Source organism: Sus scrofa, chromosome 18 (genome assembly GCF_054392235.1).
Source record: "Sus scrofa isolate SSC_HxYL_T2T_F1_AM1 chromosome 18, Sscrofa_HxYL_maternal_Yorkshire_Landrace_v2.0, whole genome shotgun sequence".
Lineage (NCBI taxonomy): Eukaryota > Metazoa > Chordata > Mammalia > Artiodactyla > Suidae > Sus > Sus scrofa.
Window position 1 is genome coordinate 28,851,054 of NC_139400.1, and position 24,675 is coordinate 28,875,728.

General features: G+C 58.0%; 1 protein-coding gene and 1 pseudogene across 2 annotated transcripts; one reads left to right on the plus strand and one right to left on the minus strand.

Annotated features, from left to right (window-relative positions):
* Positions 1-4,115: 4,115 nt before the first annotated feature.
* Positions 4,116-20,563, plus strand: IMPDH1 (inosine monophosphate dehydrogenase 1). 2 transcript variants are annotated; one of them, XM_021078709.2, is made up of 15 exons: positions 4,116-4,346; positions 8,713-8,811; positions 10,901-10,949; positions 13,116-13,217; positions 13,362-13,436; positions 13,688-13,894; positions 14,046-14,133; positions 14,989-15,188; positions 16,033-16,123; positions 16,361-16,456; positions 17,537-17,680; positions 17,775-17,919; positions 18,217-18,360; positions 18,466-18,549; positions 19,809-20,563. In XM_021078709.2, exons 1-15 carry the CDS (start codon positions 4,177-4,179, stop codon positions 19,828-19,830), a joined length of 1,716 nt encoding a protein of 571 aa, XP_020934368.1. In that variant the 5' UTR covers positions 4,116-4,176; the 3' UTR covers positions 19,831-20,563. The 2 variants fall into 2 exon arrangements, with proteins under 2 accessions (XP_020934368.1, XP_020934369.1); XM_021078710.2 differs by lacking the exon at positions 4,116-4,346 and adding an exon at positions 8,425-8,469.
* On the minus strand, positions 20,500-24,053 carry LOC146394960 (uncharacterized; annotated as a pseudogene).
* Between the last annotated feature and the right edge of the window lie 622 nt (positions 24,054-24,675).

A 24,675-nucleotide genomic window follows, 5' to 3' on the forward strand; every position in this document is an offset into this window, starting at 1 on the left:
ACTCTCATCCTCACTGGACATGTAAAAGCAATCAATCACTGAGTGACATGTGGCAAAGCTGTCAGGCTATCCAAGTCCTGGAGGCCAGGGCTGGGACCAGGAGGGTGAGGGAGGGGAGAAGAGTCCTGAGACTGGCATGTGGATCCTGCTTCCTCCCATGGACCCTGTCCTTGGACGTGGGAGCTGGGGGGGGCGGGCAGTGAGACTGAGGTTTGGGGCTCCACCTCCTGCAGTACCTCTACTCTCTAATCTTCAGGGTGCTCCTTCTCCCCTGACCTCACCCACCTCTTCCTCAAAGTCTAAGACAAAGCTGACTGATTCCTTGCTGTCTCTGGTGCTTTCCCCAAGTCCCAGGCCCCAAGTCACTTCAACTGGCCTCGAACACCTGCCCTTTGTTCTCCTTTTCACTTTTCTTTTCTTTTTTTCTTTTTAGGGCGGTACCAGCAGCATATGGTGGTTCCCAGGCTAGGGGTCGAATCAGAGCTATAGCTGCCAGACTACACCGCAGCCATAGCAACACAAGATCTGAGCCGCATCTGCAACCTACACCACAGCTCAAGGCCACGCTGGATCCTCAACCCACTGGGCAAGGCCAGGGATCGAACCTGCGTCCTCATGGATACTAGCCAGATTCATTTCTGCTGAGCCATGAGAGGAACTTCCAGGAAGATATATTTTTAAAAAATTTTTGGGCACGCCCAAAGCACGTGGAGGTTTCTGGGCCAAGGATTGAACACACGCACACAGTAGCCACCTGAGCTGCTGCAGTGACCACACCAGGTTCTTAACCCACTGAGCCACAGGAGAACTCTCCTGATTTTTTTTTTAAACTAATGCCTTTATTTTTATTTATTTATTTATTTATTTATTTGGTCTTTTTGCCATTTCTTGGGCCACTCCTGCGGCATATGGAGGTTCCCAGGCTAGGGGTCGAATCGGAGCTGTAGCCGCCGGCCTGCACCAGAGCCACAGCAACCGCGGGATCTGAGCCGCATCTGCGACCTACACCACAGCTCACAGCTACGCCAGATCATTAACCCGCTGAGCAAGGGCAGGGACCGAACCCGCAACCTCATGGTTCCTAGTCGGATTCGTTAACCACTGCACCACAACGGGAACTCCAGAACTCTCCTGATTATTTGAATGACCAGTTTGCTGGAAAATCCCATTTGTAGCCAACAAGCTCTGGAGAAAAGGCAGAGCTACCCTGCAGTGAGCCCAGGGGCAGTCACTGCTGGGATCCGCTCACCAGGTACGTGTGCGCCATTCATTTATCATATTCTGCCTGCTTCCGGGGGCCTTGGAAGTGGACCCTGAGTCGTTTCTTTCTCAGAAAAGTTGGCTGTGTTCTTTGCGTTGCTCAGGAGTCTGGGCTGCGTGGAGGGATGACATTCCCCTGGCAGAGTCCCTCTCACATTGGACTTTCACTGGCCATTTGTCTTTTTGCCCCACTGGACGTTGGCCGACGGCAGCAGAGACAACGAGCATCTTGTTCACCATGTGCTCCCAAGCATCTGGTGGGTGCGTGGCATGGACCCAATGAACATTGTTGAATATGGAATAGCAGTCGTAATATGTTGCATTTAGTTGTGGGTCAAAAGTGAGCTTAGCCACAGCTTACGTGGCTTGAAATCATCATTACTCTGTTTAATACTTGCCTACTGCAAGCCAAGAGCTTTACCTGTTATCTCACTAATGGCAAAGCCACCTTATTACATAGATATTATAACTCCATTTGAAAGATAAGGAAACTCGGAGCTCCTGTTTTGACTCTGTGGTAAAGGAAGTATCCATGAGGACGTGGGTTCGATCCCCGGCCTTGCTCAGTCTGTTAAGGATCCGGTGTTGCCATGAGCTACAGTGTAGGCTGCAGATGGGGCTGGGATCTGGCGTTGCTGTTGCTGTGTTGTGTTGGCAGGTGGCTACAGCTCCGATTTGACCTCTAGCCTGGGAACTTCCACATACTGCAAGTGCGGCCCTAAAAAGACAAAAGAATGAAAGAAAGAAGGAGGGAGGGAAGAAGGAAGGAAGAAGGAAAAGGCAACAGAGGTTCGGAGAGAGATTGTGACTTGGGTAAGAGGCTCAAATTTGGACCAAGGCTCATTTACCTGCCAGTCCTAATCCTTTTTGATATACAACCTCTCTTATTTTTTTGCATTTTTTTTCAGGGCTGCGCCCTGAAGGGCTGCATATGGAGGTTCCCAGGCTAGGGGTCAAATCGGACTTACAGCTGCCAGCCTACACCACAGCTGCAGCAACACAAGGATTGAACCCACGTGCTCATGGATGCTAGTCGGGTTCATTAACCTCTTGAGCCATGAAGGGAACTCCCTATATACAACCTCTCCTATTTATAGTCATGGACCTGTGTGTTGGCTCTTTCTATATATAGAATGATTGGTTCACACATAGGGACCAGAAGAATGACTTCATCATTGTGTACAATTTAGATCAGTCCATCCTTGCCTCTTCAGAGACCTACATGAAGATGGTAGTTATCCTCTTATACAAAATGTCTTAGTTTGTTCAGGCTGCTATAATAACTATACATAGACTGGGTGGCTTAAATAGCAGGCATTTACTTCTCACAATCTGGAGGCTTAGAAGTCCCAGATCAAGGCACTGGCAGATTTGATGACTAGTAAGAGCTCACTTCCTGGTCCTTAGATGCTGTATCCTTTCATGGACTTTCCACCTCCAAATACCATCACATTGGGGATTAGGTTTCAATATATGACTTTTGAGGAAACACAAACATTCAGTCTATAGCAAAAGTAATTGTCTATAATGGCATTCATGGTGACAAGATTTCACGTGTGGCTGAGCATCAGAGAAACTGTTTTTTTTTTTTTTTTTTTTTCTTTTTAAGGGCTGCACCTGCAGCATATGGAGGTTCCCAGGCTAGGGGTTCAATTGGAGATACAGCTGCTGGCCTTTGCCACAGCCACAGCAACTCCAGATCTGAGTCGAGTCTTCGACCTGCACCACAGCTCACAGCAACGCTGGATCCTTGACCCACTGAGCAAGGCCAGGGATCGAACCTGCAACCTCATGGTTCCTAGTTGGATTTGTTAACCACTGAGCCACGACGGGAACTCCGAAACAGTTTATCTTGAATCTGAGTGGGTGTGTAAATGTATAGGAACAGGTACCAGGCAGGATAAAATCCAAGACCTTACCATTGAGTAAATTCAATTTCCTTTGTGAAATAGTTGCTGAAAAGTCTGACCCTTAACTCTGCCTCCTTAAAATGCACCTTAGCCCACAGTCATTCAGTGTTTACCATGTGCTCCCTCAGATTGTCAGATTTTTGTTAAACAAATAAAAATTGTCAACTGTTTGTTTTCTACCTATTCCATTTCCTTAAAGAAATTGCCTGAGGGCAAGGACTCTCTGCCAGCTTTGCTAGGTGTTCAATCATTGTTTCCAACGATAATAACAATTATGAAAGAGGAAAAGGTATGCTTTCTAGTTAGTAGAGGAACAAATTTGAGCCCTGGGTGCTCAGCCCCACCCCCTGGCTATGGGGTACCCCATGCGAAGAAAGACAAGGCTCTTTTCTTTAAGGGCTTGCAGTCTTGTGTGTTCTTCCTCAGGTAGTGGAAGGTAATGGCTGAAGAAGATCTGTTTTCCTCCCGCCTAAGGGAGTCTCTTGAACAGGCAAAGGGGGCAGAAGGCAAAGGGAAAAATTCTTGCCCTGGCGAGGTAGGTCTGCGGCTGACCAGTAGGAGGCACTTCAAAGGACCATGCCTTCGTTCTTAAGTGGCAGAGAAACCCACACGAGACGCAAAGAAAACCCCGGCCTCTGATGACACTCTGTGCTCTTTTCTCTTCTGGTTTTCCTTAGAAGGGGCCGGGAGAGACTTCATGGGATCCTCTGCAGTTCCGCTTCCATCTCCCGGTATCCAGTCTCAAGCAGGCATGGGAGAGACCGGCTGAATTCGACAGGAGCGTAGAGGGGCGGGTGAGAGCCCTAAGCCAGCGCGGAAAGCGCATTGGACTCCCGCCCTCGAGCTGCCCCGCCTACGGCACTGGAGCCCCGCCCCTGGCGCGCAGGCCCCGCCCCGTCGACTCCGCCCCTCCCCTGGACCCGACTAGGTTGCGCTTACTCCTTAGCCCCGGCCGGGGAGCCTCTGAGCGGAGAGGCTCCCGCCCGCCCAGAGCCGCGGTCTCCGCATGGAGGAGCCGCGCGCTCCGCCAGCGGGGTCCGGGCAGCTCCCGCCGCCGCTGCAGGGAGGCGGAGCCGCCGATGTTCCGGAGTGCGGAGCCCGGCAGCACCCGGGACACGAGACGGCGGCTCAGCGGTACAGCGCCCGCCTGCTGCAGGCCGGCTACGAGCCCGAGAGGTGACGCCCAGGGCTGAGCGCGCGGGGCGCATCCGGGGCGGGCGCGGCGGCTCCGGGAACCCGGCAGCGTTGAGGGGGAGGGGAAGGGCCGGTCCCACCACCCATGCCGTCTTTACTACTTCAACCTCTAACTTCCTGAAACCGGGCTCAGACGCCGCGCACCTGACTTTGGTTGGGGGATGCAGGCGGGCACTGCAAAGGGTTCGGGGCTGCGCTGCACGAGGGAGCGGATCAGGAAAAAAAACGATCCCTAGTCTTAGCCCTGGATCTGCCCTCGACCGCACACCAGTTGCACCAGGTCCAAGTGGCTCCCACTCCTGGGGTTCAAATTGTGCCTGTTGGAGTCCTTGTCCAACTTTGCTTACTCCTCCTTAGCTGTTTCCTCCTAGAACTACCTGGAGAGTCTTCCTGGCAGGTCTAGTTGTCCAGATGGATGGCCTCCTCAGGGCAGGGTGAGGACAGCATCCCCTCCTCACCACTCACTGAGGTCTGATGAGGCTGCCAGGGCAACTCATCCCAGGGTCTCGCCTGAGATTCAGAACTCCCTTCTGCCCTTACCCTGCTGGGGTCTATAAGGGTCACTGGAGGAGCGTGGGGGTGTTGAGCTGGGCCCTGGGGGACTGGCTGAAAAGGAGCCAGTGGCTAATCTCTGGATTGTATCGCAGCTTGAAATGCAATCCCACTGTCCTTCCGGTCCAGAGGATTTGGACTTCTTTCTCTCTCCCATCTGTTGGTGCTCAGCAGCTTGGGGAAGTGACCTGGAAGCTGGGTTAGGGTAGGGGGTGGGAGCTGGGGGAATTAGCCCTGCAGCTCTGCCCAGGGGTTGGCTGCTTATGTAAGAACTTTTAAGGGCTTAAGGGGCTTCTGGGTGAAGCCTGGCCCCTCCTGCCCCTGCAGGGTGGCTCTCAGGAATTGATTCAGGTTCAGATGACTCTATCCTTCTTCCCATCTTGGGAATCCAGCTACCGGGGCTCAGGGTCCAGGGCAATAGAGAAAAGCCACAGGAGGTGAGGGAGTGTGCTGGGGCATATGGAGGCCTGAGGAAGGCAGTGTCTTAGTTGGAGCAGGTACTGAAAAAGTTATTTCAGCGCTCCGACCAGGGCCATGCAGGAGCATCCCAGATTGTACTTTTGCACTGAGGGGCTATCCCTATAACCCACCGGGCTCCGAAGGGCCTGTGTATAAACCTGAGACCCAGCCAGGTGGTGTAATGAGATTCAACACCTGCTGGCCAGACCTCCATCTGCTGCCACTAGCTTAGAGCAGTGGGGAGAAGACAGGGTTCCATGAGAGGTCTGGATTTGAGGCCCGAGTTGCTGCTCTCTGGCTTCCACTTGAGCAAGCTGTGTCGTCTGTCCCAGCTCAGCAATGTCCATGGTATTACCACCCCCACCCCCAAACTTTTCCCCTTGGAAGTGTTTTGAAATCTTGTCCCTTCAAGTAGCCCCAGACTAGAAAGAGACCTCTGGGCTCCCTGCCTGGACCTTGGTGCCCAGCTGGTCACTATTCCCCCACTGTCCACAGGACGGGGCTTGAAGAGCCTCGGGCTGTCTCTCCACTCTGCAGCCCTCAGGTGGGGAGCCTCAGGGGACCAACAGTCCTTCCTCAAGCTGCAAGCTGCAGAGGCCTACTGGTTGCCTGGTGTCTCCTCCCCGTGGAGGAAGCAGCTGGGGAAGATCAGGGGAGGAGGAGAGCCGAGGGTGGGGGTGAGGGATTAACAGCCTCTGGAAAAGGGCAGCCTAACCCGGGGCTGAGCCCCGCAGCTTAGAGTAACGAGGAGCCCTGACCCAGGTCAAAGCAGGAGGGGATGTGGCGCGGCAGGAGAGGCCAAATGGAGCTGTGAGGACTTTTGCCACCGGAAGGGGACCTCCCCTCAACTCAGCCTGGCAGGCTCCTCCCCTCCTTCTGAGTTCTACGCTGGGGCAGATGTCATACTAAGGTCACCTGAAGTGGCAGAACTCAACTGCTGTCCTAGGCATTCCTGACCCATGTTGTAGGAGATAGTGACCCAGAACAGGTCCCCTAGAGACCCAGGGAGACCACAGGGGCAGCCTGTGCACTGTGTCTGCAATGCCATTCTAGCCCCATCCTTCTCTGGCTAGAAAGGTGCCCAGGACAGCTCTGAATGGCTGAGTACTTTCTCTGGCTGGTCTCACTGCTCGGCCTCCAGGTGGCCAGTGGGAAGTCCTAGTGCTGGTCCCCTCAGGAGAGCGCCCCCCCATAGGGCTTAAGCCCTCCAGATGCTGAGGGGTCAAGTGCATCCCAGGGAAGCTGGTTCCAGCCCCCACTGGGCAGAGAATCCCAGCAGGTCTGCTCCCTCCTTCCCACACCAGAGCGCCTCTGGAGGCCCCCATTAGGAGCCTTCTAGGGGTTCCCTGAGTGGAGAGGGAAGCTGGCGGCGTGGGGGGGGGGCTGTGACTTCTGGTCCCCCACAGTAAGAGGACAGAGGGCAATAGGGACATCTCTGGGTCCCCTGTAGCACTCTCAGCCTCTCAGGCCTCATTGCCCTGGTTCTGTGGGAAGCCTCTGCACACAGATGAAACAGTCTGTGTTTTCCTGGCAGGGTCCAGGGGCGTCACTGGGGGAGGCTGGGCATCCCAGGGAGCCTCCCTTGGGCCTGGCTGCCACCACACTGCTGAGAGGTAAACAAACCAAGCCTCCAGGGCTGGGTGGGGAGGGAGGGAGTGCCACAGACAGCTACCTTTCAGGGAGAGGACTGCGTCCCTGGCCCGTCTTTCCAGCACCTTGCCAAGAAATGAGCTATAGGGACCATAGGAGGACAGAGGGGGAGACCATGGTTTTTGGGCTCAGGGTGGGTGTTGAAGTGTGGGATTTTTTTTTTCTTTTTTTTTTCTTTTTAGGGCTGCACCCATGGCATAAGGAGGTTCCCAGGCTAGGGGTCAAATCAGAGGTACGGCTGCTGGCCTACACCACAGCTATAGCAACGCAGGATCGGAGTCACCTCGGCGACCTACACCACAGCTCATGGCAACATCAGGTCCTTAACCCACTGAGCAAGGCCAGGGATTGAACCCGCAACCTCATAGTTCCTAGTTGGATTCATTTCCACTACGCCATGATGGGAACTCCGGGGTGTGGGGAATATTGGCTTTCTAGCTTCCAGTCAGGGAGTAGAATTAGCAGTTCTGGTCACACAGGGGGAAGGGTTTGCTCTCTGCAGCCCCTCCCCCCATGCATCAATTTGCTACCTAATCTCACTACCTTCATGGAGAAATCCGGGTCTTGCTGGGCACCCGGGGCCACCAAATTTCTGCTTTGGGAAAGTCTTAAAACTACCCTAGCCTCTGTCCTAATTTATACGTAGATTTACATGCCTAAACCAGGCCTGTGGCCCGCCCTGACCTTCCCACCACACCACCCTCCTAAATAAAAGCAAACTTTACTCTCTGGGGTTAAAACCCCTGGTATTCACACCACTTTCTGAGCTTAGGACAGGATGTCGGACTGAAGCATTGGCCCAGGAGTTAAGCAGTACCTGTCCCTCCCCCCTCCTGAACTGTAGGTTTTGCATCTATAAAGGGGGACTACTAATTGGCAATTAATAGATTTTGTAGAGTAAACGTGATTATTTGCGAAAAATACCTTGTAAACGGCAGAGGGCTCCAAGGCCACCCAAAGGTCAGGGAGTGTCATTGTTAAGAATGCCTGCCCGCTAGGAAGGATGCCCGGCTCTGGGGAGCGGGGAGGGAGTGCACTGTCCAGAGGGCACAGCCTCAAACTCCGGTGTCTGGGGACCTGGGAGCCCAAACCAGTTCCTCGAGCGGGCGGGCCCTGATTGGGTGTGGGCCTTAGTCGTGGGGACCGTAAACCCTGTGAGAGCTGCCTCCGGGGCTGGGGAGGAGGGCCAGCGGGAACGCGGGCTGGTGGGGTCCGGCGGCCCGGAGTGGCCCGGGCCGTGGGCGGGCCTGGGAGGGCTGCGGGGGGCCTAGGGGGCGGGACGTGGAGCGGCGGAGGGGGCGTGTCCAGGCCTGGCCCAGCCCCCTCCTCTGCTGGGCCCACACCCCAAGCCCGGCCCGGGCCCCGCGGCGCCGCTGGGCCACTGCGGGCGGCCCCGGGCGTGCGCGTGGAAGGAGCGGCTCGGCTTCGCTCCGCGGGGCTCTTTGTGCGTCGCGGGGCTGAGGAGGGCGGGCCCCCGGGGGAGGGGCGCGAGGCGAGGGCGGTGCCCCGGGCCCGCCCAGCCGCTGCTGCAGCTCCCGCCCCCGGCCCGCCCAGCCCGCGGCGGCAGCGTGGCCGTGGCGCGGCGTCAGCAGCAGCAGCGGCGGCGGCGGCGGCGGCAGCGGCAGCAGCAGCGGCAGCGGGGCGGCCCGCGCGGGTGTTTATGTCGGGTCGCGGTGTCTCCTGGCAGCATGGCGGACTACCTGATCAGCGGCGGCACCGGGTACGTGCCCGAGGATGGGCTCACCGCGCAGCAGCTGTTCGCCAACGCCGACGGCCTCACCTACAAGTAAGCGCCAGGGGAGGTGGGGAGGCTCGGCCCCACCTGGGTGCGCGCCCCGACGCGCCGCGACCCCCAGGCCCAGCGCCTGCACGTGCACCGCGCCCTCTTCGGTGACGCCCATGTTCCGCGGCCGGATTCGGGCGACTTGGGCGGTGGGGGGAAGGGGGGGCGGGGAGGGCCGGGCGAGGGAAGGAAGGCGGTCCGCGCTGGAGCAGACGGACGTGGCACCGCGACATCGCGGCCCTGGCTGTCATGCCCCGTTTCGGGCTGGATCCGTGTCCGGCCTGCCCCCTCCCTCCTCTCGTAGGCATCTTGGCCGCATGGAGGGGCCTTGGGCCGCGTGGGAAGGCGAAATATGGTAGTTACGGAGACTTTTCTGAGACCTTGGTCCAGGACACCCTCTCACTCAGAGCCTCACCACGAGGGCACAGGGGACCCTGGAACCCAGATAAGGCGGCTGCTTGAGTGTTGCCCCCCCCCCTCGCCCCCAGGAGAGGCCCAGCTGGGCGGTTGGGATGGCTCCTTTTTTCCACCGTCCAGTCCAGTCCTTTTTCCACTTGTGCCTCTGCCAGGCCACATGTTAGTACTGGTGCCCCCCTGGGCAGGAGTGTTCTCTGACTACCCCCGCCCAAGCCCACCCCACATGGAATTTTGGAGAAGACCTATCCTTTTGCCTCTGGCTTGGTTTACTTTTCCATGGGCCCTGGGCCAGTTGTCCTGCTGGCTGCAGGCCTGGCACTCGCTCTCCTTCTGGCTGCAGGCCTGTGTCCATGCCAAGAAAGAGCATCAGGACTTGGGACTGGGGTGGAGTGGGGATGCTGGTGAGCCAGAAGCATCCCTGTCCAGTCTTGTGTTAGTTCCTGCCCCTGCCTGTAAGCACCCCTGCTGGGCAGGCGTTTCCCTAGATAACAGGATACCCAGTCACGCCTGAGGACTGTGGCCCCTTGCCTGGCTGAGGCTGGGGCGTGAGCCAGGTGAGAGGTGTGTGTAATACCTAGAAAATGCCAAGGGACCCAGACTCCAGCATTTCTTCCCCATCCTCTCAGTGAGCCTCAGAGGCCTCTTCACGGTACTGAAGGGCTGCCAAGGGGCAGGGGCAATTAAGATTCTTTATTTCTTTGGTGGTCTTTGATGAGGAGGGGATCGGGTATCTGGGATATATTTTTCAGTGGAGTCTCCCAGGGAAACTTCCTAGGGAAATTTGCTCCGGGAGTTGCTCCAGGCCTTGGGGCAAATTAAAGACCCCCGCCCTCCCATCCACCCTGTAGCTTTTCCTTCCTGCCTGGGATGCCTGCTGCTTTGCTTAGTCGGGTTGGGAGTGTTCCTGAACATTTGCTTTTGGGTGTGTCTGTTGAGGCCCTGGGATTTCAGGCAAATTGAGCCTGTCGGGGGTTTCTGGGCTGTGACACTGGACCTTGCTGTGCCCGTGCATGCCTGCACTCCCCTTCTGGGGTTTGCTGTGAACACGGCCCACCCTAGTGTTGGCCTCTGCCATGCCTTGGCTGGCTCTCCAGTGTCCTGGTCTTAACCGTAAGGCCCCTTCCTCCCCTTTCCCATCCTAGGCCATGTCTGTTGGTTGTCCCAGTCCAACAGGGCAGACGTTTACCAAGGCCTGCTCTGTCAGAACGTGTTCCGCGCTCACCCCCCCGGGGTCCCTCCGTGCTGGCTGAACCCCGTGTGACTCAGCAGCCCCGGTCCTGGGCTCTGCCGCTTGCCCTGTGCTGGGTGGTGTTGATGCCATGCTGCGCTACTAAATTGTTCTCAGGTTCATTCTATATTTATTGTCTCCCTCCATCAAGATGGAGAAGTTTTCAATCTTTGCAGCTGCTGTGCTTGGCATTATAGGAACTTCTGTGTCCCTTGACAGAACTCTGAGCCCTGGGGGCAATGGACATTTGGGGCCAGCTGCCTTGGTGGCACCCCACGTCCGTGGAGCTTACAGCACTCTCTGGGCTGGAGTCGACGAGATGCTAGTGCAGGGCAGGAGGGTGGTTCAGTCCTCAGTCCTGAGGGGGCAACGGGACTCAGAAGCCCCACACCTTTCAGGGACCCCCCCCTGCACCCCCCCCAAACACTCACTATTCTCTCTTCACAGCGACTTCCTGATTCTCCCAGGATTCATAGACTTCACAGCTGATGAGGTGGTAAGTACCCCTTCATCGCTGACTGGGTGGAGGGGCTGGGTCTGTGCGTAGAAGCTGACCTCTTGCCCGAGGGCAGGGTGGGGGAGAGACTGTTCTTGGGGATGTGGTAGATGCAGCCGTTATTGCCCGCAGAAGAACTGGCACAGTCAGCGCGTTGTGCCTAACGGCTTAAGAAGCAGCTGCGGAATTCAGGGGTATCCTGAGAGGTGGGCTTGGCACAGGGCCAGAGGGCTCTCCATCCCTGACAGAACTGCTGGGAGGTTCACAGAGGCCCAGGGGCCTTTCTGCTATGGCTCAATGGGATCGGCAGCACCTTGGAAGCCCTGGGATGCAGGGTTCCATCCCCGGCCTGGTGCAGTGGGTTAAGGATCTGGCGTCGCTGCAGCTGCAGCTTAGGTCACAACTACGGCTTGGACCTGATCCCTGGCCCAGGAGCCCCGGGTGCCGCAGGGTGGCCAAAAGAGAAAAAAGAAAAGGGAAAAAGAGGCCCAGGGAGGGCGTGGGTCTGGCTGCGAGGGGGCTGCCTTATTATCTACTGGATTTTGTCTGAAATGCCAAGCAAAGAGATCATAGAAGCCAGCCAAATTAGGGAGACTTTGCAAGAATTAGACAGACTTGTTTATGGATCCACGATATAGAAGAACCAGCAGGAGGGTTTGAAGAATTTAGATTGTGGACAAATACGAGGAAACAGTGCCTCGCTTAACCCGAGGGGCTCAGAAGTAAACCAAGTGAATGGCCAAAGTCCTTGACACAATTACCGTATGACAAACTCGGGAGCCAGGGGGCTAATGCTGGTGGGTGTAAACTGTTTTCACGGAAAAGTTAGATTAGATTTGTCCATGACGAATTTTTTAAAAAAGCTTTTCCCGTTACTGTCACCCCTGACAGTTATTTAAGTCTGATTCTCGTGAAAAGCCAGAGCGCCAAGTGTGCCTGGATCACTTACATGTCGGGGAAGCTCATATTCAGCCTGTGTAGTCAGTGCTGACCCGGCAGATTTTTAGGGGGAGTTTGGGCTATTCTGGACATTCCTCTTGTGGCAGCAACCAGGAAGCCTTCTTGATTTGAATGTTCAGTTTCAACAGTTTACCGAGCACCCTGGCTTTGTGCCAGATCCTGGGCAGGGTACGAGGCAGAGAGCAATGGGAGACCCTTCCTGGCCATCAGGGGTCTCTCCATCCTGTGGCCTCTGTCAGGAGGCTGTGACTCTTCTCCTGGGCTATGCGAGAGAGGAGAAGGGGGAGTTTTCTAGACTGTGGGGCCAGGGTTCTGAGTCAGTGTCTGTGGATGGACTGCAGAGGCCTGTGAATCTCCAAAAACTTAGCCAGCAAAGTCTGTGTCTGAGGGTTTGGGGCTGCTGGCCTGAATCTCAGAGGAGTCTGTGACCTGGCCCTACGTACCGTTCGGAGGCAGATGCTTCCCAGATAGATACATCCTTGCAGTCCTGGCTGCTCCCTTGAGCTGCAGGCTCTCCTCTGTCACTTTCTCCCCTGGATGTCTAATGACTCCTTCCTGCGCTTCCAGCATCTCTCTGCCCGGACCTTTTGGCAGGTCCCCGTGCCTCAGGCCTTGTCACCTAGAATCCCTCCTCCACAGCGGAGCCTGAGTGACCTCTCAAACAGAAGCCAGATGGTGTCTCTCCTCCGAGGTCCTCCAGTGGCTCCTCATCTCAGAACTGAATCCAGGCTCCTCTGCGCGGCTTTGGAGGCTGCACACCCCCCACCCCCACCGCCACCTCCCCCACCGCCTGCCTCTCCGCTCCCTCTCCTCTGCTGGCTTTTTTCTTTTCCTAAATACACCTCAGGGAGAGTTGGAATCAAAAGCAGAGTTTCACACTCGGCTCCCTCGGCCTCAGACTTTTACTCGATTACTTTCTATTCATCAGCCCCCAAAAACAAGGTTTTCCCCGCTGCCGCATCCTTTCTCCAGTGGTCGTCTGGCCTTTTTGCTTTTCTTTGGAGCCCTTATCCCAACTACAGTCACACGTTGTGTGCGTCTTTTTTCTTTCCAAGTAGAATGTAAGCTCTGGAAGAGGGAGCAGAGACCTCCCCCCCCCGCTGCTGTATGTCCAGGACCTGTGCTGATGCCAGGTGCATGTAGCTCAGTAAATGTTTGTTGAATGAATGAGAAAACTTCTCCTATAGACTGTGTCTCCGTCTTCAGGACCTGACTTCAGCCCTGACTCGGAAGATCACGCTGAAGACGCCACTCATCTCCTCTCCCATGGACACTGTGACAGAGGCTGACATGGCCATCGCAATGGCTGTGAGTGGGGTACCTGGCTGGGGACCCCAGGGCCAAGAGGACTGAGTGGGGTGGGCTGGGCATCAGGAGGAACTGGACTCAGGTGGGGTTACAGAAGGAGGAGGGTTGGCTTCCTGGCTCTGACCCTACTTCCTTCTACCCCAGCTGATGGGTGGTATCGGCTTCATTCACCACAACTGCACCCCAGAGTTCCAGGCCAACGAGGTGCGGAAGGTCAAGGCAAGTACCAGGCCTGTCCCCAGAAAGAAGATGCCCCCGGCAGCTCCTGCCTCACACACCGTCCCCACCTCCCGCACCAGCCCTGGGCCCAGTGCGCTCCCTGGCTGATGACTGCGAGCTCACTTCCCCGCTGGCCTCTTAGCCCACGGAAGGTCCTGGCTCCTCTGTGGCATGGCCGGGATACCCTCTGCCCCCTGTGGCCAGACGCCAGCTTTCTTCTAGCTTTTTCCTTCCCCTGCCTCTGCCTGCAGAAATTTGAACAGGGCTTCATCACAGACCCTGTCGTGCTGAGCCCCTCACACACCGTGGGCGACGTGCTGGAGGCCAAGATGCGGCACGGCTTCTCCGGCATCCCCATCACCGAGACGGGCACCATGGGCAGCAAGTTGGTGGGCATCGTCACCTCCCGAGACATCGACTTCCTGGCCGAGAAGGACCACACCACCCTCCTCAGTGAGGTACCTGTGGGACAGGGGCAGCGTGGCTGGGACCGAGACGACCCCACAACCTGGGGCCTCAGGCTGGTGCCCGTGACCAGGGACCAGAGGGAGGCCTGGCTCCCTTCTCTCTCACCTGCCAACCTGCAGGCCAATGTTCCTGGCCCCACAGGTGATGACACCACGGAATGAGCTGGTGGTGGCTCCAGCGGGTGTGACATTGAAAGAGGCAAATGAGATCCTGCAGCGCAGCAAGAAAGGTACCAGGGAGGAGGCAGAAAACCCAAGACGCGCCTCACCCCCCGCCCCCGGCCTGGCTCCCTGCACTCCAGACACCCTATTCCCTCACAGCCTTGCAGCTTGTCCCTGCAACCAGGCTAGATAGACCTCGGAAAGGGTTTGAATAACCCCTGGCTGGGGCGTGATTCCTGAGGCCCTTTTCCTGGCTTAGAAAAACCTATCCCATATTTGGCGTCTTCCCTTAATGTTTCCCAAGACAACTGGTCCTGTGAAATGCTCGGTACAGGAAAGGGGCTCTGTGGCCTTAGATGTCTGGCAAATGCTGCTTCCTGTATCCCCCGTCTTGCATAAAGAATTTTATGTTAGTTTATCAAAGGCTCTGAGAAGTCCTGCAGTTAAAGTTATTTGATATAGGGGCTGTTGACATAATGTTTTTTAGGTCCCTATGGGAGCCCCTGGGAACGGCGCCCCTGGGCTCATACTGGATTGTTCTCTGGGGATGGTATTGGGCAGGACACATGTTCCTCCCTTCAGGACAGCCTCACCTTTGTGCCCTGGCTGGAAGTTTTCAGCCACGGTGGCCTGTGGCCCAGCAGGTGAAAGGCTGCCAGTGCTCTGGGGCTGCCCACCGGGCCTGGCCAGGCCACAGGGCAGGAAGAGCTCCAGGAACTCGCCTGGTTGCGAGGTTTCTTTGCTTCCTGTTCCTTGGGCAGAGGGCCAGGTCCCCGGGAGCACTTCCTGGGTGGGTGCTGTCACCTAGCGGCTGGTTTGGGTACTTCAGGGGACTCTCTGGCTTGGTCCATTTTCATCCTTACTCCCCGCACGGCGTCCCCCAGAGGCCTGCTCCTTCATCTCAGCTCTGGGTTCCTTGTTAGGGAAGCTGCCCATCGTCAATGATCGAGATGAGTTAGTGGCCATCATCGCCCGCACTGACCTGAAGAAGAACCGCGACTACCCTCTGGCCTCCAAGGATTCCCACAAGCAGCTGCTGTGTGGCGCGGCCGTGGGCACCCGTGAGGATGACAAATACCGCCTGGACCTGCTCACCCAGGCGGGCGCCGATGTCATAGTGCTGGTAAGGGCCTTGCCCTGGAACAGGGGCGGTTCAGTAGAGTCGAGGCTTAAGACCCGCATTCACCTCTAATTAAGCCCGGAGTCAGAATTAGGAGGGAGACTGGTACTCTTGACAGCTCAGGACAAGCTGTGGGCCCCTTTGAAGGCTCTCCTCACTCTTAACTTGACCCTAATAATTAGCTCAAGTTCGGTGAGAACCTCCCACTTGCCAGGCGCTGCACTAAGACCTTCCTGCAGGTGAACGTAGCTGATCCTCACGGCAGCCCCTCAGGTACAGTCACCTCAGCTGTGTGTCAGATGGGGAAACAGAGGCTCCAGCGGTTACGTAATTATTCCTTTTGGTCAGTGAGCTAGCGGGAACTGGCTACGACCCCAGGCACCGTCACTTTGCTATGGGAATCGGTCCATACCACGGGTATGAAAGTGCTTTGTCTGCCCTGAGACTGAACTTTAGTGGGGCTTAGCTTTTGGGGGAAGGCGGGCGGGCCCCTTTGAGAATCCACTGAGAACTGTCAAGCATCTTCCCAGAGAAAGGCACAGATACATTCTCATGTCTTTCATAGGATTTCAAAATTTGTTCACGCGGCGTTCCCATTGTGGCTCAGCAGGTTAATGACCCCACTGGTTCGAGCCCTGGCCTCACTCAGTAGGTTAACAGTCTGGTGTGGCTGTGGCTGTGGTGTAGGCCAGCATCTGCAGCTCCAGTTTGACCCCTAGCCTGGAAACGTCCATATGCTGCAGGTGTGGCCATAAAAAGAAACAAAACAAATTTGTCCACTCGAGACCCGCTTCTCAGTGAGGAGTTTCAGCCTTCAAGCCTAAGCTTCCTGTCCCCCTCCTCCCAGGACTCATCCCAAGGGAACTCTGTGTACCAGATCGCCATGGTGCACTACATCAAGCAGAAGTACCCCCACCTCCAGGTGATTGGGGGGAATGGTGAGTGTGGGGCCCCCTCCCACCCCCAGCCCTCGCTCCCTCATGTGAAACCTTTCACTGCCCTTTGGCATCCCTTGGAGATGGCATCGCTCCTGGCAAGGGGGGAGGGGGCTAAATGAATGGGCTTTGGTTGCCGTAGGTGGGAGGGTAGAGATTGGGGTCCCGGGAAGCCCCTGGGCGGGGCTGGGGCATCCTGTCCTCACACTGTTCCTCCCCCTCCCTTCCCCCTCCCCCCAGTGGTGACAGCAGCTCAGGCCAAGAACCTGATCGATGCTGGTGTGGACGGGCTGCGTGTGGGCATGGGCTGCGGCTCCATCTGCATCACGCAAGAAGGTGGGTATCGGTAGGAGAGCGAGTGGCTGCCACTTAGAATGCCCCACGGGCCCTCCACAGGCCCTGGGCATTCACTTCCACAGATGCATGTAGGGGGATGGTGGGTTCAGGGGTGACCTGGGCTCAGACTGTCTGTCTGGCCCACTGACTTGGGGGGTGGCGGGTGTAAGATGAGGTTACCGTGCGTTTGGGGGGTGTGCCAGTCTGCTTCTCAGATTCTGGCCAAGGAGGCCCAATCTGCGGGCCCCCAGCTGGTGTGGCCGGCCCCTCTGGTGAGGGTCACTTCTCACAAATGCCGGCTGACCCATTTGGTCTTCTCTGCCCCAATCATCTGAGTTTGGTCTCTAAGCCTCTGCTTTTAGCTGTCTGTCTTCGCATTAACTACTCTGGCAGGAGACACGGGCCGTCTCTACAGGTTAACAAAAGTTCATTGTTTGCTTTGTGGCCACATCCTCAGCATGTGGAAGATCCCAGGCCAGGGATGAGACCTGTGCCACAGCAGCCACCCAAGCTGCTACAGTGACAGTGCCCGATCCTTAACCCACTGCCCCACAGGGGAACTCCTAACAAGCGTTGATTGACACCTACTGTGTGTCGGGCGTTGTTCTAAACTTTGGGGACACCGTGAGAACAAAACAAACAAGACGCCTCCAGAGAAGGCTTCCTTTCCACTTTATCCAGCCTTGCATCCTTCCCTCGATAAGTGCTGGTTCCTTAGACTTCTCACTTCCAAACCTAACGCTGGAGGACCTTGGACACTTAAAGATATACCAACCAATATCCCCACTGAGGCTGTGGGTACCTAAGCCTAGTAACAGGCCTTGAAGGGGGACCAGCGCCTGGGGAGAGGAGAGGCTGAGGGCAGTGCTAACGCTGCCCTCGAGCCCCCATCGTGCTCCTGTGGCCCCCGTGCCTGGAGTGACATTCCCCCTGGTGTTATTTGCTGCCACCTAATTTTTTTTTGCCACCCGAACATCCGGGGCAGTCCCTTTTCCCAGGTGGAGGTAGGGTAGAAGAGACAGGGGCCTGGACCTGGCCCACATGGCTCGTGACACCTCTGTCTTGTGTACGGTCCCCCAGTGATGGCCTGTGGTCGGCCCCAGGGCACCGCGGTGTACAAGGTGGCCGAGTACGCCCGGCGCTTCGGGGTGCCAGTCATAGCTGATGGCGGCATCCAGACGGTGGGGCACGTGGTCAAGGCCCTGGCCCTCGGAGCCTCCACAGGTGAGCGGGGGGCGTCTGCTGGGGCTCGGGCGGGCCTGTGGGGGGGCAGTCGGAGGGCTGTGGAGCTCGAGGCACTGACCCCCGACCACCGCAGTGATGATGGGCTCCCTGCTCGCCGCCACCACGGAGGCCCCCGGTGAGTACTTCTTCTCGGATGGCGTGAGGCTCAAGAAGTACCGGGGCATGGGCTCGCTGGACGCCATGGAGAAGAGCAGCAGCAGCCAGAAGCGCTACTTCAGGTGCCCTGCCCACCCCCTGGTGCCAGGCAGACCAGCCCCATCCCTTCAGGTCCCCCAGCGCCTTTGACTTCCCACGGTGGCACCCGGTCTCCATGCGACAGTCCTGGGACCCGAGGCACGAGGCACCAGTCGCCGACCCCCCTGACTTGGGCTCCCTGCTTAACTAGGCTGTAGCCCAGGAAGTGGCGGCTTTGGGGGTCCTTCTGGGTGGTATCCCCTGTGCCGGTGCCCTTGCGGTGGGGCGGGGTCCCCTGAGCCATGGGCGGCTGGGCTCAGGCTTCCTGCCCTTCCACGCAGTGAGGGCGACAAAGTGAAGATTGCCCAGGGCGTCTCGGGCTCCATCCAGGACAAGGGCTCCATCCAGAAGTTTGTGCCCTACCTCATCGCGGGGATCCAGCACGGCTGCCAGGACATCGGGGCCCGGAGCCTGTCTGTCCTGCGGTGAGCGCGGCGAGTAGCGGGGCGTCAGGTGAGGGGCTCCCCCCGCTTGCTTCCGTCTTTCTCTGCCCGTGGGGCCCCTGACCTGCACCTCCGCCCCGCCTGCAGGTCCATGATGTACTCAGGAGAGCTCAAGTTTGAGAAGCGGACCATGTCGGCTCAGATCGAGGGTGGTGTCCACGGCCTGCACTCGTAAGTGTGGCGGCCTCCTTGTCTCAGCTGGCTGGCACCGGGTCGGGCAAGCGGGGCCACAGTTCAGAGTCCAGGCCAAGGTTTCAGGGACCTCATGGGCCATCTGCACCAGGGAAGGAGGCTGCTGCAGGATGAGCCCGCTCCCCTCCCCTCCCCTGCAGGGCCCAGCCCCCCCTTGGACCCTGTCCTTTAGCCCCCATGCAGGCAGGCCCTCCCCTCCCCTCGGGCGTCTCCCCCGAGCAGGGCACGGGAGGTGTAGCCACTAGCCCCTCCTGGGCTCCCCAGCCCTTGCCTGCTCAGAAGCTTGGTGGCTGGTGGCAGGGGCTGGCAGTGCTGGGCTCTCGCTGGTGGCGGCCCCAGGCAGGCAGGTGGAAGCTGGGGCGTAAGCCCTTGGCGGGGAGAAGGGCAGAGAGATGCCAGGGCCGGCGCTGGGGCGACCGTGGGCGGGGGCAGTGCTAGCTGGCAGCAGTAGTTGCAGGCATGCGGCCCCGCCCTGGTCAAGAGGGCCTGTCCACCCGGGCATAGGCGGGCATCTAACCTGTGTCTCTTTCTGCCCCATCCTCCCGTAGCTATACCTTTCTGCCGTGTAAGTAACCGCGCTGCCCGGGCCAGGCGTAGAGTAGAGCAGGGGCAGTCTGGGTGGGACTGGGGCTGGGGGCGGGGGCGTTGGGCTGGGGGCGGTGCTGGGTGTAATCTCGGGACATGGACCCTAGGATGAGCGTTGTGGTGGGGGCAGCTGGCAGTGGCCCCTTCGCCAGAGGAACCATGCCCTTCCGGGGTGCAGAGAGAGGTCCCTGACTACAGGCCTGAGGCTGTCCTGTCTTGGACTGGACCCAGTGACCACAAGGGGCCTAGGCCGCCGTGCCTGCAGGGGTCGGGTGGAGACACGGGCAGCAGCCGTTCAGCTTGGTCTGTGCTCGCTCTGTGAGGATGCGCCGGGCCTTCCTGAGCCCTCGCTCCACCCTGGCACTGGGGACAGTCCACCAGCTGCGGCTGCGGCCAGGAGCATGGCTGTCTCTGGGCCTGACCCCGTTCTTCTAGAAGCCTTGACCTCAAGAGGACAGGGGCTCTGGGCCTGCTTCTCCTCCCCTCCCGCCCCCCATGGCTGAGGGGCAGGGGCTTCTGCAGCTAACTGCCTCTTCTGAAGCTGGGGACCGCCACCACCCTGGCAGCCTAGGGCCCGCCCAGGCAAGGGGATCTGGGAAGGGTGCGGGGTCCACACACCCACTGACCGTTTCCCTCTGGCCTTGTCTCCGCAGTTACGAGAAGCGGCTGTACTGAGGATGGTGGCGGAGGCCGAGGCGGCGGCGGCGGCGGGGGTGTGCCCCAGGGCCCCCCTTTGGGCACAGCCTCCCTCCGTAACTGAGTGGTCCACAGATTTGCACTACTGGTCCCCCAGCTCCTTTGCAGGGAGAGGAGGGGAGGCCTTGGGGGTCTGCGGCCCCTCCCTGGGCCTCCCCTGCAGAGTCAGGACTGCTCCCAGGCTGGGCTGCCCTGGGAGCCCCCCAGGTCCCCCCTCCTTCAGTCCCCTACGCCCAGCCAGCCTGGGCTCCCAGGCCCTGCGCCTGCCTCAGGTCTTTTCTCGCTGCAGCCTGCTCCAGCCCGGCTCCCACCCCTGGGGTGGGTGGCGCCTCCCGGCTTCTCCTGTAGGGCACCTCCCTCCCTTTCCCCGAACCCCAGAAATGGTGCTCTCCTGGCCCTGCCTCTGGCCCCTTCCCGGGCTGCTGCCCCTCCAGCCATGTGGCACTTCTGGGCTCCTGCCCTAGGCCAGAGGGAGGTCTCTGCCCCCTTCCCCTGGCCCCGGGCCATCCGGGCCCTGCTCCTCAGGCCACTCCCCTGCCCCTGGCCCCGGGGAGGAGGCTGCCCATCATCCCCGAGTCACCCCCTCCCCAGGTGTACCGTTCCCGCCCTCTCCTCTCAGCTGCAGTTGAAGGCTTTAACTTTGCACACTTTGGGGTCACAGTTGCGTCATTGTATGTAAAATAATCTGAATAAATCAAGAGGTTTCAAGGCCTCTGCGATCCCGTCTCTGTCCACTGTCCACTGGACAGCTGGCCCCCATCCTGGTGATGAGCGGGAGCCCAGAACCCCGGGCGACGAGGGCCACGAGGCCAAGCATCCCCAAGAAGGCGGAGAGGGTGCCACGGTATTCCTGGGGGTGCTGGCCCAGGTGGGCCGTGTGGTGCGACGTCTCCCAGGCCTGTGCCCACACCGGCATGGCCAGCCGCCGCCAGCCGGCCAGCAGCTCGTGCAGGCGGGCACTGTCGCAGAGAGGGTCGTCGTGGCTGTGGAAGACCAGCGTCGGGGGCCTCACGGGCAGCTGCCAGAAAGCACTCACTGCAGCCTCGTAATGCCGAATGGTGCAGGGCTGGCACAGGTGGAAGTAGAGCAGGGCTGTGGCCCTGACCACCAGGCCCAGGGCCTGCGGTTTCATCAGCTGAGACACACCTGTAGCTCAGGACCTGCTTCCCAGTCTCAAAGTCCTCCCAGTGGGGACAGCACTGACACGGGGCTGCCGAGTATCCCCAGAGTTGGGGCTCCTGGGACGTTCACACTGCCCTCTCCGCCTCTGTTGTCATTGGGCAGTGGGCACCCCGCTGTCCCCCCAGGTACAGACACCACTCAGGGCAGAAGCAGGGAAGTTGGCCTGGGACTGCTCTGGTGGCAGGAAGGAGCAAAGGGTCCAGGAGGGTAGTAAAGAGCTGGAAACGTCACCACCACCAGGGAGGGGCTGCTGCAGCCCGCTCTTGACACCTGTCCACTCCCAGGCCCTTCCTCAGAGAGCCACTGTCTTGGAGCCAGCCTCTCACTGTGGCATTTACCAGCTTTGGGGCGTCCAGGGAAGAGAAGGAAAGAGCTGGACGGCAGGACTTTGGGGTACATTTGGAACTGGTTTAACACCTGCTCCAGGAGTTGTTGCAAAGTGACTGGGTCATTGAGAGTCCCTGGAGGCCTTGTCCCCTGGAAGCACTGAGGAGTGCCAGGTGACCCAGCTGGGTGGGCGAAGGATGCCCGGGTATCAGGAGACCGTGAAAAGATGAGGGGGGAGTTCCCGTCATGGCTCAGCAGTTAACGAACCTGAGTAGCATCCACAAGGATGTGAGTTCAATCCCGGCCTTGCTCAGTGGGTTAAGGATCCGGCATTGCCGTGAGCTGTGGTGCAGGTCGCAGAGGCAGCTCGGATCTGGTGTGGCTGTGGCTGTGGTAGAGGCTGGTGGCTACAGCTCTGATTCGACCCCTAGCCTGGGAACCTCCATGTGCCGGGGTGCAGTCCTAAAAAGAGAGAAAAAAAAGTGAGAGGGAATGTACCCAAACGAGGCCGTGTTTCATGGTTGGCTTACACACTGGTTTACGAAAACCACACTGGAAGCAGCTTGACCAGAAATTGAGATGGAAAAGATCTAAGGTTTTAGAGAAATACCAAGTCACTCTCCATCAATTGTTCCTTTTGATCTAGACCTCATTGGTCAATTACAGCTGACCAATAGAATGGGTCAATAGAATGGGTCACTCTATAGCAATGACCTTCCTCTTTCTCGAGGTATGTAAGCATTAGTTTGGTCCTTCTAGAGAACGTTAGAACACGGAACTCAAATTTTGGTGTGGGAGTTCCTGTTGTGGTTCAGCAGTTTGCCAACCTGACTAGTACCCATGGGGATGTGGGTTCGATCCCTGGCTTTGCCTAGAGGGTTAAAGATCCAGCGTTGCCATGAGCGGTGGTGTAGACCAGCAGCTGTAGCTCTGATTCGACCCCGAGCCTGGGAACCACCATATGCCGCATAGGTGCGGCCCTAAAAAAAAAAATTTTTTTTGGTGTGTGCAGAATCTCCTAGAGAGCTAAAAACAAAGCCAGAGGCCCAGGCTTACTGAGGACAAAAGGGGCTGGGCTTCTGAATGGTCACTCAGCATCAGGTGACTCTGAGGATCACTGTTGTAGAGGAAGTCAGCGCGTCCAGTTGCTGTTGCCTCGTGGACATCCATGGATTCAGTCAACTGCAGAGAGTGTAGTACCGTCATATGTCTTTATTGAAAAAACTCCCTAGGAGTTCCCGCCGTGGCTCAGTGGTTAACGAATCCGACTAGGAACCATGAGGTTGAGGGTTCGATCCCTGGCCTTGCTCAGTGGGTTAAGGATCCGGCGTTGCCGTGAGCTGTGGTATGGGTTGCAGATGTGGCTCGGATCTGGTGAGCAGTGGTGTAAGCCGGCAGCTACAGCTCTGATTAGACCCCTAGCCTGGGAACCTTCATGTGCCACAGGTGCGGTCCTAAAAAGACATAAAAAAAGAAAGAAATCCCTATATAAGTGGGTCCTTGCAGTTCAAATCTGTGTTGTTCAAGGGTCAACTGTACATGATTTCTAAGACTCTTTCCAAAGCATGTGTCCTAAGAAGAGAATTATAGAAGGCACAGCACCCACCCCATGGCCTCACTCTGGGGACTGCGTAAGAAAGTTATGGACACTCAGTAAGTTAGTCTTAGCACGTCGCTTTTGTCCTCCCGTCGCTCAGAAGAAAAGAGGCAGAGATAAAAGAATACCAGGCTGGACCCAGACAGCACCTCGATCTGGGTTGTCAATTCAGCCTGAGGGAGGCCCAGTGGGAAAGCAGGACAAGTGCTCCAGTAGAAAGGCCATGGCAGGTAGACTTTCGGAGAAACCCAGAGCCACATTTGGGACAGAGGCAGATCACAGGCCCCTCAGTCATCAGAACTGCGTGTCTGGGGTTCCCGTCGTGGCTCAGCATGTTGCCAACCCAACTAGCATCCATGAGGATGCAGGTTCCATCCCTGGCCTCGCTCAGCAAGCTAAGGATCCAGCGTTGCTGTGAGCTGTGGTGTAGCTCGGCTCCTGTGCTGCTGTGGTTGCTCAGGCCGGCGGTTATAGCTGTGATTTGACCTCTAGCCCAGGAACCTCCATATGCCACGGGTGCAGCCCTAAAAAACAAACAAAGCAAAACAACAACAAAAAAGAACTGCGTGTCTACCTGGGGTCCAGCTCTGTTTGTGTGCCCACCCTTGCCCTGGCACACTCACCCAGCGCTATGCGGTCCAGGCTGCCCACCACCAGGCTGTTGAAAATATGGCCTCTCAAGCGCTGGGCCATGCTGTTGTGGCATCCCGGGTCCTGGCTCATGAGCAGGAGCATCTGTGCAAAGGTGTAGCCACCCAGGGAGAGCACGTGCACCATTAGTGGGCGGCCGGCCAGTGCCCCAGATCCCCGCAGCAGCGCCAACAGGTGGGCAGCTTGTCCCAGGGCCCAGCGCAGGCACAGAAAGTGGCTCAGCGCACTCTTCACAGCCAGCACATCAAAGCCACAAGCCAGGCAGAGCTGCAGGTACTTGGCCTGGGCCGCTGGCTGGCTGTGCCCCCAGCCACAGCAGGAGCAGTGGGCGGGGCCCCAGGGACTCTGGGGGTGGGGGGGCTGGCCTGCAGTACAGGTGGATGGAGCGGGAGAGCCAGGTCACTAGTACGTTGGAGGATAGCAGCGGGGCCATGGCTGGTGCAGCCTGGAGAACAGACGGAGAAGTGGCCGGTAGCCCTCAACCCTGGCCCCACCTTTCCCCATACATCCGCTCTCAGACCATGCACCTGGGTAGCTCAGGAGGGGCCGGATTAGCCCTCGGAGGGCCCTTGAAGCTTCTGTGATTTTAATGCCAATCAGAAACTGGGCAGTGAGCCCAGAGGGGAGGGGTCAGGGCCCCAGCTGCAGGCAACTCAGCTGCCCTCAATCTCTTTCTCCACCCTCCTTCCTCACGCCTGGGACCAAAAGGGACCAGCCATGAGCGACGAGGGAAAGGCAGCTCCTCCCACCACTTTTTGCTCCTTCTGGATCCCTCCTGGCTTGTAGGGCCAGTCCCCAAGCCTAGCCTCTCTGGGTCCCCCTATTAAGGGATGGAGGGGCCAATTCTACCCACTTCCACCCCATCCCCAACGGCTTCCAGCTGAAGAGAGTTTGGAGTCACGGCATCTGCTCAGAGGGTAGTGCCAAGGTCAACGCATGCGGCCCCCTGCAACCTCTCCCAGGTCCCAGCACACACACACCCCCCGCCCTCCCCCCCACCCCGCACACCTATTGTCCTCAGGACAGTGCTCCTCACCTGCAGGGTGTGGACTCACCTCCATCAGCCT